Source organism: Spermophilus citellus (genome assembly GCF_964194105.1).
Source record: "Spermophilus citellus genome assembly, chromosome: 2".
Taxonomy (NCBI): Eukaryota; Metazoa; Chordata; class Mammalia; order Rodentia; family Sciuridae; genus Spermophilus; species Spermophilus citellus.
This window is the reverse complement of record NC_138183.1, coordinates 249,592,039-249,610,293: the sequence shown is the minus strand read 5'-3', so window position 1 is coordinate 249,610,293 and position 18,255 is coordinate 249,592,039. Positions and strand designations below refer to the sequence as shown.

The window sequence follows — 18,255 nt, the reverse complement described above, 5'->3', positions numbered from 1 at the left end:
GCCACCCTCCTGCCTCAGCCTTCTGGGTGGCTAGGGTTACAGGCCTGCAAGGATGCGCTCAGAAGCTTCCCTTTTGGTCACTCCTTGACTGTTTACCTGAGAGACAAGCAGGCCGAGGCCAGCTGCTGCCTGCACAGCCTCAGACAGCTCCTGTCCCTCCAGGGGTCCTCTGGCTCTGGATGCCAGGAAGGCTAAGAGAGTGTTGGAACTGGGCCTCAGGAAGGAATACCTGGCTGGGGCATGACTCACTGGCCAGCACTCACCTGACATGCAGAGCCCTGGGTTCAGTCCCCAGCACCGCAAAATAAGAAAAGGAATACCAAAGCCACACAGGGGAAGTCCCCTCTCCCATCAGGCCCAGAGCCCCTGGCTGGCCCGGCCTCCAGAGACCACCAAGCAGGGCTGGGCAGCCACAAGAGCCCCCCAACCCTAAGACCTCCAGGAGGGGTCCCTCAGCTCTTCTGTCCACTGGAGGGCGGGCCTGCCCTGACTCCACCCTCCTGTGGAGAGGAGGGAGGAGCCACACCTCCCAGCTAAACCTGCCCGCAATTTCAGCCTGCCTCAGGTCAGCCCCCAGCAGCCCTGCCTTCCCGCGGGTGGCTCCAGGTACACTGACTCACATCCTGTCACCAGCCTAATTGCCTCCTTCTCAGGTGTCATCCTGGAGGTCCTGATCAGAGTCCCAGTGTCCCTCCCACCACTGTAGCAACTCCTGGTTATAGATGACACTCCACCTAGTGAGCTGTGAGCTACCCAAGAGAGGCCTCAACCCCAAAGGGGTGGGGGAAAGATGAGGGGGCCAGAAGACATGAGGGGAGAGGAGGGTGCCCTGGGGAGGGCGGGCAGGGCCACAGGGAGCACACTACCCTGCGGCCCAGAACCTGGGCCCAGGCCCCAGCTGCAGCTGGCCGCCCAGCACCCCCCCCCCCTTCACACCCATCGGCACTTCCAGGCTTTGGCTAGCCTGACTGGCTACATCCCAGTGCCCTTTGCTGCCCTGTCCACCCAGGGCCATGCGGCCACAGATCCCCACCAACCAGAAGGACTGGACCTAAAGGTGTTCCCGGAACCTCCAGCTCGTGGATGCAGCCAACAGACAGCACAGACTCGGATGGTCACAGCCCAGCTTTATTCTCATGTCCCCCCAACCCAGGCTCAGAGATCAGCCCAGGTCACGGTCCCCAGGGAGTGGGCCTTGGCTCCCCGTCTGGACCTGGCAGGGGGTTCTCTTGCCCACTCCTGAGAGTCTCCTTCAGCTGAGGGATCCCCCAGAGACCGCCTCCTCAGTGATGACCGCAGGGCCGCACTAGGGGCCACTCGTGGGCCGTCCCCAATACCCACCAGCTTGTCCCAACCCCATCTAGGGGCTCCAGGGCAGGCCGTGGGGAATTCAGGGACCCAGGCCTCTTTGTGCAAAGACTGCCCTGGGGTGCCCTGGCTCCCAGAGCTCTGGGACGGTCCGGGAACCCCACTGACACTCCAGCGGCGAGTAGAACGGTCTCGAGAGCTGACTGTCCCTGAGTTGTCACTGGCTGAGGGAAGGGGTGAGGGGATGTTTCTCCGGCTCCGGTTCCTCAAGGCCTGGAAGAAAATGCTCAGCTCAGGCCTGCCTCCCTCGGGAGGATGCCCAGACTCCAGGGGACCACAGGGGCCCCACACCTTCTGCCCACCCTCGGTCTCCTCCAGACAGGCGGCACTAGCCAGCCCTGGAACAGGCCAGGCCTTCCTTCAAGCTGTACTCTTGCTAGTCCCCAAGCACACTGTCACCTCCAAGTCTGCTCCAACCTCTCCTCTCCGAGGCCACTGCATTCCTCATGGAAGCCACACGTGGCCTCTCGCACCCCCCATTTCTCCCATGCCCCACTTCCTTCCCTGAGCATTGTCACCTCGACATTCTGGGGCGACATGGTCTGAGGGGCTGGGGCTGAACTCCATGTGCATCCAAGGGACATACCCACTGGACTTCAAAGACTCGGGAGGAAGAAATAATGTCAATGTCTCATGGTGACCTTCTATAGGACTACATGTTGAAATGGCAACATTCAGGCATATTGAGTTAAATAAGATAATGTTATTTTTTTATAATATTTACCTCTTCTGTTTTTAGGTGGACGCAGCATCTTTATTTCACATTTATGTGGTGCTGAGAGTCGAACTCAGTGCCTCACGCATGCTAGGCGAGCGCGCACCACTTGAGCCACATCCCCAGCCCCCAAGATAATGTTATTAAAATTCATTTTACCTGTCTCTTTTTACAGGTGATGAAGCTATTAGAAAAGTAAAAACTGCTCATGTGGCTCCTATCCTTCCATTGGGCAGGACTGTTGTAGATAATGATTTTTTTCGGGGCAGATTGGCGGGGAGTGCCGGGGAATAACTCAGGGACACTCGACCACTGAGCCACATCCCCAGCCCTATTTTGTGTTTTATTTAGAGACAGGGTCTCACTGAGCTGCTTAGCACCTCTCCATTGTTGAGGCTGGCTTTGAACTTGGCTGCCCCATCCTCCCGAGCCACTAGGATCATAGGCGTGCGCCACCGCACCTGGCTGATAACCATTTTCATGCATCTTGTTTCTGTCTGCCTTCCTACACCAGAAAGTCCCTTACTATATCCGCAGTAGCACACCTCCTGGCACTTTGTAATGGATCCTTGTCAGATAAGAAAATGAATGAATGAAGTCCATCTCCCAGGGGCCCCAGCGAGACAGACCCCCAATCCTTCCCCAGACCCCACTTACCCTCTCGGCTGGCGTCAGCTTCATGTTCCTGGAGTGTCTTATTGGGACCATCCCATTCCACGACAGGTCCTGGGGGACACAAGGCAGCCGCTGCGCCCATGGGGCCAAGACAGAGGACAGGAAAGAAGTCCCCTCTGCCAAGGCGGTGGGCACACAGGGAGTTGGGGGCTCACAGGGACAAGGATCTTTCCCCTCACCTTTGCCACGGGCACTGGGTGCTCCCAGGGGGCCTGGACGGCGCTGGCGGAATCGCTCCCGGGGGGTGTCCCCTGGGCTGAATGACTCGGAGCTTCGCCCCACAGGGAACCGCGAGCTGAGTTTCCGCCGCTGTCCCCCTGCCAGGGTCTCCTCACGCAGGCAGAGGGAGCTCTGGGCCCGGCGCATGGGTGCCGGTGAAGGGGACCCTGTGAAAGGCACAGCAGGGAGGTGTCAGGGAAGTGCAGGGGTGCCGGGCACGCAGAGGCAGCCGTGGGTGAGGCTGCCCAGGACCAGGGAGACAGGCGACAGCGCAGAGCAGGGGACAGGCGGACAAGGTGGCCGCAGGAGGCCCCGTGCTGGCTTGGAGCTGACTCGCTGCCTCACCTTGGGCAAGGGACCTCCCTCCCTGGGCCTCGGTGTCCTCATCTGCTATCTAGGATAAATGACCTCTCTCTAAAAAGACCCTGCCACCGCAAGGTCCTAGGATGGGGTAGGACTGGGTGGGTGACAGCAGACAGGAGGAAGGGCCAGCAAGAGGAACCCCGAGAGCCCAGGACAAAAAGTGGCTGGAAGCATCTGGACAGGTGGGGGTGGGCAGCAGGGAAGGCCAGCGGGGACATGGGTACAGGCAGGCAGTAAGGCAGGCGCCATTAGGGGGACATGGGGTAGGGACCTCCTGGTCACCTGGCCCCCAGACCCACCTGTCCCATCCGCCTCCCTGGCCTCGGGGAGCTCCGTCTCCGGGGGGCCCCCCAGGCTCTCGGTGCTGCCAGCCCCATCGGCCCCCAGGCGTGGCCCCCCATGGGGGACCCCCTCCCTCCGGGGCCGCATCAGCCTCTTCACCTTGTCTGCCAGCCAGCTGCCCTTCCTGGGGGCAAGAGGGCACAAGAGGGCGTAAGGACGGGAGGCAGGAGGGAAGGCGGGTGGTCAGGGATGGCAAAGGCCAGGCTAACCCTCACTAGGGCCTGCCCCTGAGCTGGGCCAGGGGTTGGAGGACAGGGCAGGCAGGGGCCCAGGTGGCAGGATCCCAGCCCCAGGGAGGCGAGGGGGCCTCACTTGGTCCGGGGCAGGGGCCCAGGCTCTAGCACGCGGTACTGGTCCATGATCTTCTCCACCAGCTTCTGCTTCTCCCGGCGCAGGGCATTAAGCTGGTCCCTGGGAGGAGTGGGGGGCGGGGGGATGAGGCCCTGGAAGGCCCAGGGAGGAGCTAAGCGCAGTAGAAGGTGCCCATGTGCAAGTGTGCTGGTGAGACTAAGCCTGGGCTCTGGGTCTGGCGCTTTTCCTGGGACCTCCCGGGCTCCCCATGAAGCCCCCCAGGAGTGCCGCGTGCCGCCAGCGCCTGCTCACAGGTACTCCCGCTGCTCGCGGTGCAGGTGGTCCCTGCTCTCCAGGCTGCGCTCCAGGAGCTCCCTGTTCTCCCGGCTCAGGGCCTGCACCTCGGCCAGCAGCTGCCGGTTCTCCTCTTCCTGGGCACTCCGGAGCTCGGTCAGCAGCTGGCAGGTGGTGGCACTGGTCAGGAATGACTGTGGTGCAGGGCAGCCTGGTGGGCCCTCCCAGCCACCCTGCAGGCCGGCCACCCAGGGCCGCTGCCACCACCCACCACACCTCACACTGCGTGGTCAGCCGGCAGGCGCTCAGGTCCAGCTGCTGGTTGGACTCGCGAAGCTGCTGGCTCTGCATCTCCAGCTGCGCCCGCTCCAGCTCCAGCCGGGCCAGACGACCCCGCAGCTCCCCACGCTCGCCCTGCAGCTCCCCTCGCTCCCGGGACACCTCTGCCAGCAGCATCTGGGCTCTTTGGAGGCAAAGAGAGCTGCTTTCCAAGGGCCAGAGGGTCCAGGCTGGGAAGAGGCAAAGCAGGCCCACAAGGACAGTGAACACCACACCGGGGACCACTTCACAGAGGGGAACCCTGAGCCCGCGTGGGCTGGTACCTCTCATGCTCACTCTGCAGCCTCCGCAGCTCTTCCTCCAGGCCCCGCTGTCGATGGCCATCCTGCATGAGGCGGTCACGCTCCACCTGCAGGGCCACCTCCTGAGCCTCCACATTGGCCCTCTGGGCCTGCAGTTGTTCATGCCTGAATGGACAAGGGACTGAGAGGACTGTGGAGCCCTGGGGCCATGGCAAGTGGGTGCTGACTTGTCTTGACCTGGGGTCTGTCGTCTCCTAAGCATTGGTAACCAGATAAAGCCACAGGGCACAATGCCATTTGGGGGTGCCACCACTCCCGGCAGAGGAGCCCAGCCATGTGGGAAGCCCATGCCCCCAAGAGGGCACAGCAGCAGCTAAGGACATCAGAGGACAAGGTGGGGTACAGGTGTGGCTTGCTGGTGGGTCAGACTTGCCAGGAACCTGCTCTGGGTAAGGGGGGGGGAGCTGGAGGGAGGAGCCACGTCCTCGGGGGTGCGCACCGGCCCTGTAGCTCCCGGTGGGCCAGCTCCAGCGCCCGCATGTTGGCCTTGAGGTCTCGGTGCCGTGCCAGCAATCCCTCCAGCTCTGTCTCCTGTCGCCGCTGCAGCTCTGCCAGCGCCTCATGGTCCCGCAGCAGAGCCTGCTGCTGCCCGCGGGTCTCTTCCTGGGACCGCCGCGCCTCCCGCACCTCTTCCTCCAGCACCCCCAGCTTCCTGTGCAGCTCTTGGCCCTGCATTGCCAGCATTGACTTCTCGGCCTAGGACCAAGGAAGGAAGGAGCCTTGTGGTGGAACCCCAGGCCTAGTAGGGGGTACAGGAAAGGGGCCAAGGGCAGAGGACTGGGGCGGGGACAGCTGAAGGCCAACTGAAGAGGTTAATGGGCCAGAAGAGGACAGAGGCATCCTGGGGACTGGGTGGCGCCAGATTGTGCAGGGGAGGGCAAGAGGCCCAGGCAGAGATGGGATAGAGGGGGGCCAGCGTAGGCCACAGGGGAAGGAGTGAGGATAAGGGCTGGCTGCAGAGGAGAGGGTAGAGATGGGAAACGACAGGGTGAAACGGGTGCAGCTGTCGGGGCTGGGGACTGGGACGGGGAAGAGTGCAGAACAGGGCAATGTAGGCATAAACGAACTAGGGAATGGCAGCCAGCTAGTTCCCTGGGGGAGTGGAGAGGGAAAGGGGCATAAAATAATACCAAAGGGCGGGAGCCGGGGTCAACCAGGCCGCGCCCACCTGCAGGCGGTTGCTGTGCTCCTGGGCCCTCTGACTCTGCAGCAGCAGCTCCTGGGCCTGGCCCTGCAGACTTCCCAGCTGCCTCTCCAGGTGCTGGAGGTGCCCCTGCAGAGCCACCTTCTCTGCCACCAGTGTTGCGTTCTGCCCCAAAAGGAAAGTTAGAGGTGGCCACAGAGCTGACCCCCCACCCGCACCCTAAGACCCACACTCACGCTGCGCTCCACCTCGATGAGCCGCCCGCTGTGTGTCCTTGTGATCGGAAGCTCAGCATGCTCCTCCTTCTCCAGACCCCCAGAGTCCTGGCGCAGCTGTAAGGCAGTGGGGACGGTCATGCAAGTGGCAGTGGCCACATGGGGATGGCACAGGGACGATCATTGACTCGCTGTGATGGCACTAACTGGGCTCACTGGAAGGTGGCGGAGCCCAGGCCAGACAAGCACAGCAGCCATTTCAAACAGGGGTTCCATCCACTTGAGGAACAGGGGAGACAGGCCCCAAAAAGGCCTCACAGCCGCCTGACCCCCAGTCCAGTGCTGCTTGCCAAGAAGCCAGGGAAGGCCAGGGGCAGCAGCCCTGGATGACAGCTGGCAAGGCCCGATCCCCGGGCCTGGCCTCACCCGGAACAGCTCCTCTTCCAGCTGCAGCGTCCGGTTCTTGAGCTCCATCAATGCTTCCTCCTTGCTGGTGGCCGCCGCCTGCAGCTCAGCTTCCAGCCGCTGCTCCAGGCCCCGGTACCTGGCAGGAGAGGCCTTGGAACCCAGCCCGTGGCTTTGCCCTTCCCCATGCCCCTGCCTGCCCTCCTATCCCCAGGCACCACCCCCACCTCTGCTGCTGGTTCTCCTGTTCCTGAAGAAACTCCTGGCGCTCCAGCGCTGCCCGCTCCAGGTCCTGCTGCAGGTGCTCCAGCCGGGCCCCCAGCTCGCGGCCCCGCATCATGGCCTTCTCCAGCTCCTGAGGGCAGGGGAAGGCTCAGGGGGCGGAGGCGTGGGGCCTGACCCAGGGCAGAGGAGGGCCGGGGTGAGGCATGGGAGCGGGAGGGCTGCTTTCTGCCCTTGCTCTGCCACTCGGGGCAGATGTCCCCAACCCTTTGGGTCTCTGCTCCCCCATCTGTAAAATAGGAGCCAAGTCTGGCGGCCTGTAGGGTGCACATGAAGGAGCTGGGGGTGGCTCGCCCGGAGAGGGAGACGCGAGCTGCGCAAAGTCTTCACCTCTCGCAGCCCGTAGTTCTTTCTCATGTACACAGGGAGAGGGGCATGTGCCCCGCGCAGCCTCACACCAGCCATGTGAAGGCAACAGGGACTCAGCACAGGCCTGGAGCACACCTTCCACCACAGGGGGATGGCCACAGAGGGCTGGCAGGACGAGAACTTGGGGGTTCCCAGGCCTAATCACAGTGGTGGCCTCAAGGGTGGGTCAGGGCCTGTGATCTTTGGCGGTTGGGCCGCACCATTTCAGGGGGAGAGGGTGGGAGGCCTCTTCTGGCCTGTGGGCCCCAGAGGGATGTCGGCCAAACCATTATGACACATGGGGGGACAGGCAGGCAAGAGTCAACACTGACGGGTCACCTGCTACAACCTGCTGCTGCTAGAAACCAACCCTGCAAGCCTCTGCTGCTGGTCCTGGCCTAACAACCCACCCAGGCCCCAGACGGGGGCACTGCACTTCCCTTCATCTGTGGCCATGGCCTCTTTCTAAAAAAAACTACATGTCCCACAAGGCACTGCTGCCTGGCCAGCCACCAGTGACCTCCAGGGCCCAAGTACTGCTGGCTGGGGAGAGAGGGGATGTGACCAAGGCCCATAGCCTCAGCCCCGGCCCCAGCCTGAGAGGCTTCTACACCCCAGAGGGCCCTGGTCCCCTGCCTTCCCCAGCCAGCCGGCTCCTCCTGGGCCACACCCAGGTAGCACCAGGAACTGCTCCAACCAGGAAATCACAAAATTCCCTGTGCCCAGCGGCTTCCACCCTCTAAGTCCTCCGAGCCAGCACTCTCAGCCCACCAGGCTTACCCCACCCTCCCTGCCCCACTATGGGCTCCCTCTTCCTCTCCTGATGAAGCACACAGTGGGGACCAGGCTCTACCCCAAGCTCTTGGTCCATTATAAGATCCTGCATGTCCGGTAAAGTTTTATTCCAGTTTTACAAGTGAAGAAACAAAGGCTCAGAGAGGCAAAGTACCCTGCCCCAAGCCACACAGCTGAAAAGCAGGGATTTGTGGATATAATGCAGTTCCTGTGGCCTGACAGAATCTCTTGGTGACACCCCACAGAGTCCACTCCAGAGACAGCCTCTCCACACCCATCCTCCCATTCCAAACACCCCTCAGGGAGCACCTGCCCTGCATAAGCCGGAACTCCAGTCCACCCAACGGTCACCCAGAAGGATATGAGCAATGACTCCTCCTCTCTGGATCTCAGGTCCCCGTCTGTGCGGCAGAACGGACTGGACGCTCTTCACGGCAGAACTCCCAATTCCTCACCCGAGCGCCCCCAGCGCGGGCACCTATGGGCCCAACCGCCCTCCCCATGGCCTTGTGGTGCCCTCTTTCCCTGAACTGCCTCTCAATGGGGACTGACCATTTTGCCCATCTTACACCTCCAGTGGCTGCCCACTCCCTGGAGGGGAAAATGCCAACTTCTTCCTTAGCTGGGAAAGAACCTAAACCCCAACCAGCATGACCCTGCTCAGCCACTCTCCACCTCACCTCTCCACCCGCCTTCCCCCCTCCCACAACTGGGCCTGCCCTTCGCCCTCCTCCTCCAGGAAGCCTTCCCGGATGTGGCCCTCCCGAGTCCCGGCTGCGGGCTGGACTCCATGGCTCTGCCACCTGGCATGTAAACATAGCCATGCCAGCTGCCCGGTCACCACTGTGTGCCCACACCCGGTACGGTCTGGCACCACAGAGAGGCTGCTAAAACATGTATAAACGAACAAATGCAACTTTTTCCAGGCCTTCTCTCTCCTCTGTCCCTGTCCCTATGCCAGCCACCTGCAACCCTGCTACTGCCTCCGGATGGCCCAGACCAACTGAGGTGACCCTCCTCAAACAGAACCCCACACTCTCACCCTTGAGCGGTTTTCCCTGCTGAGGATGGAGTAGCAACACCTTCCAAGCTGACCCCAGGCCCCTGCTCCTTGAGGGCCCCTGAGCATCCTGAAGGCTCTAAAGTCATGCACCTTTGTAACCTCAGTGATTCAAAGGCTGAGGCAGAGGACCACAAGTTCAAGGATGGACTAAGCAATTTAGCAAGACCCTCTCTCAAAAAAATTAAAAAGGGTTATAACTTAATGGTAGCAATCCCCTGAATTCAATCCCCAGTACCAAAAAAATAAAATAAAATAAAAAGTTCTGTCCTTCCCCGTCTAATACAATCTATCTTGACAGTTCCTCCCTGAAGATTCTTTTTTTTTTGTACTGGGGACTGAAGCCAGGGATGCTTTGTCACTGAGCTACATCCCCAGCTTCTTTTTAGTTTTTATTTTGAGACAGGGCCTTGCTAAGTTTCTGAGGCTGGCCTCAAACTTGCAATCCTCCTGCCTCAGCCTCCTGAGTCACTGGAATAACAGGCGTGCCCACCATGCCCAGCTGAATAACCATTTCTTGGTCACTTTCAACATGCCTTGACCCAGCAGGAACTGGGTCTCTACACCATATCTCAGCCTTTCAAAGATGTGCTGAGACAACAAGGACTAGACCCCCCTGTTACAGGAGGAGGCACTGGTGTGGAGGTGAGAAAACTGCTGTAGCCCAAGCACAGTGATGGTACCCAGAGACTCACCCCTCCTGCACCCACCCCATCATTGGCACAGCCTCCAACTGTGTCCTGGGAGGGGGGCGGGGGTGGACCTGGCCTTTCTGTCTCAGGCCCCAGTTTGGTGCTGGGCACTCAGTGAAATCTATAACCCAAACCCCAGCAACCAGCCTGGAGCCCGTTTTTATACCCGGGCCGTGAGCCCTGACGGACGTACCTCACTGAGGGCGTGCTTCTCCCGACGCTCCCTCTCGACGTCCTCCAGGTAGCCGCGGCCCTGGCTCTCCAGCACCTGCACGCGCTCTTCAGCAGCCTCAGCCCTGGCCCGCAGCCTGGGTCCCTCGCGCTCCCACTGCCTCCGCTCTCGGCCTATGGCCGCCAGCGCTTCCGCCAGAGCCTCCCGCTCCCTCAACGCAGCCTCCAGCTCCTGGCCAGATGCCTCCACTGCCTCCCGCAGCCGGGCTTGCTCCTGGGCTTGGGCCTCTGCCTCCCGGTGGGCCTCAGCCTCTGCCCTCCGTGCTTGGGCCAGCTCCTCAGAAATCTGGGCAGCCTCCAAGACTCGGGCCTCCAGCCTTCGGGCCTGGGCCTCCAGCTCAGCCCTAAGGGCCACAACCTCTGTCCTCAGCCGCATCACCTCCTCCCCGAAGGCCTCCTGCTCTGGGATACTACTGGCCAGGACCTCCCCTGGGATCAGTCCCTCCCAGGGCTGGACATCAAGAGCTCCTTCCAACTTCTGCATTGGTTTTTGAGGAGCCAGTTCCCTGACTGTTCTCTCCAGCCTCTGTTCATGCTCTCCATCCACTGTTTGTGGCTTGGATAGGTCCAACCCCTTGCCCAGGGTCTCCTGCTCCTCTAGCAGCACACAGAGGTTGAGCTCTGAGGATTCCCGCTTCTGTTCAGGGCCCTCCTGTTGCAGATCCTGGGCCTCAGCCCCCGACCCGCCCTGGGGAGCCCCTCTCCCCCCAGTCTCTCCTTCCAGCAACTGCTGCGTGTCAAGTTTGATCTCTGGTTCCTGAGGAGGGACCACAGAGATGGGACTCCGGAGACAGACTCCAGGGTCATCTTTCTCCAAGGACCCCCGTGTCTCCACAGTAGGGTCTGATTCTTGGGCAGACACATCGGAGGTCTGGGGGGCCGTGGCAGCCACATGGAGGGGCCTCTCTGTCACTTCTAGGTCTGAATCTGATGCCTGGAGACACTCAGCTGACCCTTTGAAAGCTGAGTCCGATGTCAGGGGAGCCAACTGGGGACCTTGATGCCTGACCTGGCAAACCAAACCCTGGGAGCTGTGGTCTGAGGCCAAGGGAGTCCTGGGAGCTGCATCCAGCACAGGAAGCACAGGGTCCTGGCTCTGATCCTCCAGCAGGGGGCGCTGAGAGCATATGAGAGAGTCAGCCAGCCCCAAGGAGGACAGGGTGGGGCCAGCTAGGACGGTGGGGGGGACTCACCTGGCCACCTAGGTGTCCCTGCAGCACCTGAAGCAAGCCTCGAAGCTCCTGATTCTCCCTCTGGAGGGTCCGCAGCTGACCAGCCTCAACCTCCCTCATCTCATCTTGCAGGGAAGGGGCAGCTCCTTGCAGGGGTGCTGGGAGGGTGGGGCAAAGTCAGGACTCCACCCACATTCCCCAGCTCCTCACACAAACCCCACAAAGACCTGGAGGAAAGAGGGGGATAAAGGCAGAACCCCTCCCATTACAGCTGCAGAAAACACAGGCAGCCCCCCCATCCCTCACTTCGTGGCACCCCTCACCTTCCACAGGGGACCCGGGGATTGGTTCCAGCTTCCTCTGAAGCTCCAGCTCCAGTTCCACATTCTCCTCTGCCAGCTGGTCCACCTGATGTCGCAAGGAGTCCACCTCCTAGGGGTGGAGGGGGCAGAGTCAGACCAGCCTCCCCCACCATGGACAGACCCAGTGTGGGGGCTGCAGCATTGCTAGCGGGTGCACCAAGAGTAGGGGTCACAGGGATCCTGCGGTCACAGGGAGAAGAGCAACAGGTCAACCCAGCAGGGATCATTCAGGCAACCTCACCGACAGGGCCTCGCCCAGCCGGGTGTGCAGCAGCAGATTCTCCCGTTGGGTGTGGTGCAACCGGGCACAGCGGTCTTTGGCGGCCTCCAGGTGTTCTTCCAGCAGAACCTTGGAAGCCTCCAGGGCCCCTGAGAGCACCCGTGCCTCCTGGTAGGGGACACGGAAGTCAATGGTGGGATGCAGCCCCATGCACTCGGGACCTGGAGGATCCCAACCCCTTTCCCCTGGGCTCACCATAGACCCTGGGACCCTCCCTTGCCTCGCGTCCCTGTCGGTCCAACTCCCTCCAAGGTCTCCCCAGGCACTGTTCCCAAGCACACGGCCAGGCCCATTGGTGCAGGCCCAGTAACTTGCCCCTAGAACCGCCATTCATCATCTTTCCGGGTCCTACTCTTCAGTCCCCCCAACTCGCCAGGGTCTCATTCCAGACCCACCCCCCTACCCCTGTCCCCACCTTCGTCTCAGGACCTCCTACCCTTACACAGCCCCCATCTCTCCCCTCCGTTGGCTCATCTTCAAGAGGGCTTGCCCCAGACCACCCCCTGCCGGTGTCCTCACCCACCGCCCCTCGCTGTGATGGTCACACACCCCCAATCGCAATAAAGCCCGCCCCTCTTCCCCCCCCCCCGCCCAATCTCGCCCCACCCCCAGACTCCGCCCCCGGCGGGCCCCGCCCCGCTCCTCACCTCCAACTGGCCCCTGCAGGCCTCGGCCGCCCGCAATCGTTCCCGGCAGCGCCGCAGCTCCTCCTGCAGGCGGGGCAGGCGGGCCACCCGCTCCCGCAGCGCCTCTGCCTCCTCGCGGTACAGCTCGGCCCGCTTGGCCTGTGCCGACAGCGCCTGGGCCTGGGCCAGACGGTGCGGAGCTGGGACCAGCCAGGCGCGGACCAGAGAGAGGGACTAGGGACGTGAATGAGCGGGGCTGGAGAGGCCATGGGACTGGACTGGAGGGGAGCCTGGGAGCGCACCTCCTGGCGGAGCCTTCGAATTTCGGCCTCCAAGCCCTGCACCTCCTCCTGGGAGTCTAGCAGCACTTCGGCCTTCTCCTCCCTGAAAGCATGGGGCGATGGAGGGCATCTGAGAACCGCAACGCCCAGCCGGTCCCCAGCCCCGGCCCCTCCCATCCCCAGCGGAGCTGCGACCCCATCCAGGCCTCAGCGGGACCCCTCCTCTCTGGTCCCTCCCCAGCCTGCCGGCACGCACAGCTCTTGCCGCAGGCGCCGCAGCTGGGCCTTGGCATTGGCCAGTTGCAGCGCCAGATGGTGCGAGGAACCCTCCACAGGAGCCTTTGTAGGAGCTTCAGGCAGCAAGGGGGCCCGCTCCCGCTCCAGCAGCAGTTCTGCCAGCCTCTGTAGGAGGTCAAGGGTTAAGGGTCAGGAATAACCATCTCATGCCTCCCCACATCTGTTCCCAGCCACCACCACAAGATGAGTCCAGCTGTGACACTGTAATAACCAAGGACCCCAGGCCCTACCCCCAAACCTGGGCCCCCAAACCCACTCCCCTTACACAGCTGTGTCCACGGAGCTCCTGCTGCCCCCTACCTGGGCCCCCAGGTCACGCTCCCGGGCCAGCCTGGACAGGGCCCCCATCAGGCTCCTGGACAGCATCTCCAACTCCGAAGGCGCCAGCTCCCCAGGCTCAGGCCCAGACAGCGCAAGCACTACACCGGCCCCAGGTTGGGTCACCTAGGGGCGCATAGAGGGTGGTTCAGCAGAAGAAGGAGGGTGGCGAGGATGTCCCGGGTGTCAGTCCCAGCCTGTCGACCTGCCCCGGTACCTCCTGGATGGCGGCGGCCAGCTCGCTCTGGACCTCGAGGCTGAGGCCCTGGATGTGGCGGATGAAGAGCTCCCGGTGGTCACACTGCGCAGACAACGCAGCGGGTTGGCCGATGCAGGGTCTCCCTCCTCGGCGCCAAAGCTCCACCTTGCCCTTCCCGCCCCTCCTCACCTGCACTGACGCCCCCAACAACAGCCGAAGGAGGCCTTGCAGCTCCTCCACCGCCTCCTCTGCAGGGCACAAGGGACGAGGATTAGGGGAGGTGCAGAGTCGGGGTAGAGGCAGGGGGCATGGGGGGAGAGAGCACCTGAGAAGGGGTCAAACCCCAATGTCTGGAGGTCTGGGGGTGGCGACAGGATCAGCAGCTGCAGCTCCTCCTGGAGTGGGGACAGGGATATGAGAGGCACCTTCCCACAGGGCACCCCCCTCCCGGCTCCGCCTTCCTTTCCGACCCCTCACCTGGTAGAAGTCCCTCAGTCGGACCCACAGGTGGTTCAGGTTCCATACTCTCCAGGCCGCGGGTCCTTCGTGGCCCCTGACCATTCGAGGTCCCCCTTGGGAACTAGGGGAACTGTGGACACAGGTGGCAATGCCGGGAGGTGGGATAGCCGGGAGGTGGGCTTAGGGACCCACCTTCCCAGGAGCAGGCTCCACCTATCATCCTCAGGGTCCTCCCACCAGCCCAGCCGGCCCCCTCCCTGCAGATCCCTTGGTGGCTGCCACCAGTCCCTGATGGCCCTTACATGATGCCCAGCACCCGGAGGAGCAGAGCCCCATCGCTGAGCCGCAGGAACCTCTTCTCTGGGCAAAGGGACCCTCTTTCCTCCTCCTCCTCTGCCTCCTCCTCCTCCCCGACTGGCTCCTCCACCTCCCCCACCAGCCCTGCTAGTCCCAGGGCCTGTGGGAAACAGAGGAGTCAGAAGGACTGGCAGGAGACCCCCAGCAGCAGAGTGAATCCTGGACCCCTCTAACCTGCCCCCAAAGAGCCCCAGGACCCCTCCTCCTCGATGTTCTATCCTCCCAATCCTCCAGTCAGCGCGTTTTAGACCCGGTTCCAGAGACCGGCCCCCTGGACTTCACTCGACCGCAGCAGCCACACGCTTCGGTGCAGCCCCAGTGCCTGCCGGCGGCTCTCACTTCCCCTCCCTAGCCCCGCTCCCACCTGCCCCTCACCCAGGTGGCCAAACTCCCATTCAGGAAGTCTCTGAGTCTGGGCCCCTTGCCCCCCTCCATGCCGGGGTCAGGGAGCCCTCCTGCTGTGGCAGCTACACCTGCCCTGAGAGGAAGAGGAAGTCCCCGACCAGGGGATCCCAGGCCAGGCCACAGACACCCTGTGCAGCTTCCTCCTTCCGGGTTCAGACAGCCAGGAGCCCCTGGAGTCCTGCTATACTTCCCCCCACACCGCACAGGCCACTAGCCTCCTCCCAGCGACTCAGCCAGGGCTGACCCCAAGGTTAGCCAGGGGAAGGTCCACAGTGCTCCTGGCTCCTGGCCGGTGATGGAGTCCTCTGCATCTCTGGGCCTAATTTCTCCAGAGAGGTAACCTTAGTCCGGCACCCTCCAGGGTCATAAAGGGACTCTGGGCTTTGCCTTGGTGTCCTCTGATATGCCAAGACTCGTTCACTAGGACCTACTTCTTCCCCTCCTGATGTTCCTCAACTTTACCCAGATCATCTGCCAAATGCTACAGCCTGGTTCAGACCCCATCCCTCCCAAAAAAAGCCTCCTCTGAACTCCGGATGGGAGTGGGCATCTCTTTATTTTTTTTTAAGAAAGGCTATATTCTTTTTTTTTTAGAGAGCGTGAGAGAGGGAGAGAGAGAAAGAGAGAGAGAATTTTAATATTTATTTATTTTTTTAGTTTTGGGCGGACACAACATCTTTGTTGGTATGTGGTGCTGAGGATCGAACCCGGGCCGCACGCATGCCAGGCGAGCGTGCTACCGCTTGAGCCACATCCCCAGTCCTTCTTTTCTTGACCCTGCCCCACCCCCATGCTGTATACACTGGACTGAGACAGAGCTGTGGCAAATGACTGCAACCGACCAGGCCTGTTTCCCATCTAGAGAGCAAGCAGGTTGGACAGGCCACACCGCACTGGGATCAGTGGCATGTGTCTCCGAGATAAAGAGGCTAAGAGGACATTCCAGTTCCCCCACTGCTCACTGTGTGGCCTCTGGTCATTCTTCCCCTCCCTCTCTCCATGCTGGACACTGTGTTGGCTGCTGGGATGCAAGGAGCCACACAGTCCCAGTTCCAGGGGATGAACAGGACAATGGGGACCCAGCTGCCACTCAAAAAAGTAACACTGCAGCCATACTAGGGGCTTTGAAGCAGAGTGGACATGACCCTGGTGGTGTGGTCGGGGAAGGCATCCCAGGAGAGGCTTGAGATTGGCATAACTGGGTGAAGTGGGCAAAGTGGTGGGGAGGAAGGGGGTTCCAGCAGCTGGAACACAGTGGACCAGGACTGTGAGGCAGCCAGGAGGCGGGGCCACTGGGAGGGTCCTGTGGACTCCAAGACATTCTCCTCTTCCCAGGTGATGGCTCTGAAGTCTGGTACGGTGGCTGGCTGGCTGGCTGACTGGCCGCTGTCCTGAAGCTGCTGTCATTAACGGCACATGCCCACACTTCCAAAACCCCACATGAAATGCTGGAGAGCGGGTGTCAGCAGCTTGAAGAGACCCCGGGAGGCTCTGTGCTGCCTTATCCTGGCATCCAAATGGGGGGGAGCAGGCAGGGGAAGGGCTGGCTCTGGGCAGCCCAGGCAAAAGTGTGTAGGATTGTAAAGCTGGCTGCGGGTCCCTGGCCACCTGCGGGTGTTTGCTGGGTTGTCTGAAGGAGGGCTGTTCCCTCCAGCCTCCTCGAGGGCTCAGAGGAGGAGGTGGCCTGGAAATGCACCAGCGCAATGACTCTTATGCCAGAAGTGATTTGCAGAGCTGCACTCTAAATGCGAAGCCACAGGGAACACAGTAGTAACCAATTTATTTTAATTCTGTTATCCTTTTTATGTGTGCATCATTATTATATATGATGAGAATGTACATCGAAGTCAAACAGAGATCTTACGGGAAATATAAAATAAAAATTCAAGTGATGAAAGAGACAGGTGACTCGGTTAACTGGCAGCATCCTTTTTTTCATCGGTGACATATTTTACAATTGATGACACCTTAGAGTTGGTAAAATATGGGGTGATTATAATAGTAACTATATCAAGCACAGGCCTACCACAAGCCAGACATGATTATAATTATTTACACTCATTAATTTATTTGCTCTGGAGTAGTCTTTGAAATGAGGACTTCAGGTTATTTCCACTTTACAGAGGAAGACACCAAGGCACAGAGAGGTTAAGAAACTTGCCTAAGGACACACTGCTATTAAGTGGCAGAACCAGCTGAGAGGAGATTGTGGGGCCAGGGTGCAAAGAGTAAGGGGCACAGTGGCCCAGGTGAACTGGGTAGACAGGGCAACAGGAGTTCACCCATTAGAAGAGAAGCACCTCTGGTGAACCTTGTATATGAACCTGGAAATGGGGATGAACTTCTCAGGAAGTTTCAAGGACTCTAGGAGCTGGTACCCAGGACAACCATCCACTAAATGGTCCCTGATTGGTCATTACCATTAGGTTTGCGGAGTTTTTAAAATTTATTTTAAGTTGTTGACGGACACAATACCACAATACCTTTATTTTATTTATTTTTATGTGGTGCTTAAGATCAAACCCAGGGCCTCACACCTGCTAGGCAAGTGCTCTACCACTGAGCCCCGGCCCCAGCCCAGGGAGTTTGGTTTGATTGGTCCTGGGAATTGAAATCTGAGGTGCTTTACCATTGAGCCACATTTCCAGTGCTTTCTATTTTTTATTTTGAGACAAGGTCTCGCTGAGTTACTTAGGGCCTCGCTAAGTTGTTGAGGCTGGCCCCCAAGTTGACATCCTCCTGCCTCAGCCTCGCCAGCCACTGGGATTACAGGCGTCCAGCCAGATTTGACCCTCTGTGAATCTCATTCCAATTTGCATCCCCCAAGGGCTCCCCCCAGGAATTCCTTAGGAGCTCCCTTGATGTGTCAGCCCAGCAGGTCTCCAGGGCCACCAGGTGAGACGACTGGGGCTTACCTCCTGCGGCAGAGGGAGGCTCCCCGCCTTGCTCAGTCTCTCTGAGTCATGTGCTTCCCAGAGCCTCAGAGGCAGGGCCATGGTGCAGATGGCTCTCACCTCCGCCCCTCCGCCCCTCCACACCAGCCCGGCTGCATCTCTGACTTGGCTGACTCAGGCAGCAGGCAACTGAGGGGAGAGGGGGAAGCTGGGGGTGCCCTGGTCAGCTCGTACTGGGATCCTGGGATTCTCTGAGCTTCAGTTACCTGTTGGCCACTCAGAGGTTCCCGACTTGGGCCAAATTTTTCCTTCAAACATTTTCAGATAAGTGCACTTGATCAAAACATGTTAAGTTGACCAGACACGGTGGTGCACACCTGTAATCCCAGTGACTCAGAAGGCTGAGGCAGGAGGATTGCAAGTTTGAGACCAGCCTCAGCAACTTAGTGAGATCCTATCTCAAAAGGAAAAAAGAAAGAAAGAAAGAAAGAAAGAAAGAAAGAAAGAAAGAAAGAAAGAAAGAAA

At 60.4% G+C, this 18,255-nt stretch overlaps 1 protein-coding gene across 2 annotated transcripts; it reads right to left on the bottom strand.

Moving 5' to 3' along the window:
- Positions 1-1,380: 1,380 nt before the first annotated feature.
- On the bottom strand, positions 1,381-14,904 carry CCDC88B (coiled-coil domain containing 88B). 2 transcript variants are annotated; one of them, XM_081281094.1, is made up of 27 exons: positions 14,807-14,904; positions 14,377-14,531; positions 14,093-14,204; positions 13,941-14,010; positions 13,805-13,863; positions 13,634-13,717; positions 13,399-13,542; positions 13,058-13,203; positions 12,823-12,904; positions 12,542-12,700; positions 11,856-12,002; positions 11,576-11,684; positions 11,274-11,410; positions 10,043-11,197; positions 6,900-7,027; positions 6,694-6,811; positions 6,289-6,384; positions 6,077-6,217; positions 5,348-5,604; positions 4,870-5,013; positions 4,544-4,730; positions 4,286-4,431; positions 3,995-4,093; positions 3,640-3,806; positions 2,938-3,144; positions 2,741-2,809; positions 1,381-1,581 (listed from the first exon to the last, which is right to left on the bottom strand). In XM_081281094.1, exons 1-27 carry the CDS (start codon positions 14,864-14,866, stop codon positions 1,526-1,528), a joined length of 4,434 nt encoding a protein of 1,477 aa, XP_081137220.1. In that variant the 5' UTR covers positions 14,867-14,904; the 3' UTR covers positions 1,381-1,525. The 2 variants fall into 2 exon arrangements, with proteins under 2 accessions (XP_081137220.1, XP_081137221.1); XM_081281095.1 differs by lacking the exons at positions 1,381-1,581; positions 2,741-2,809; positions 3,640-3,806 and having other exon boundaries at positions 2,953-3,144.
- Between the last annotated feature and the right edge of the window lie 3,351 nt (positions 14,905-18,255).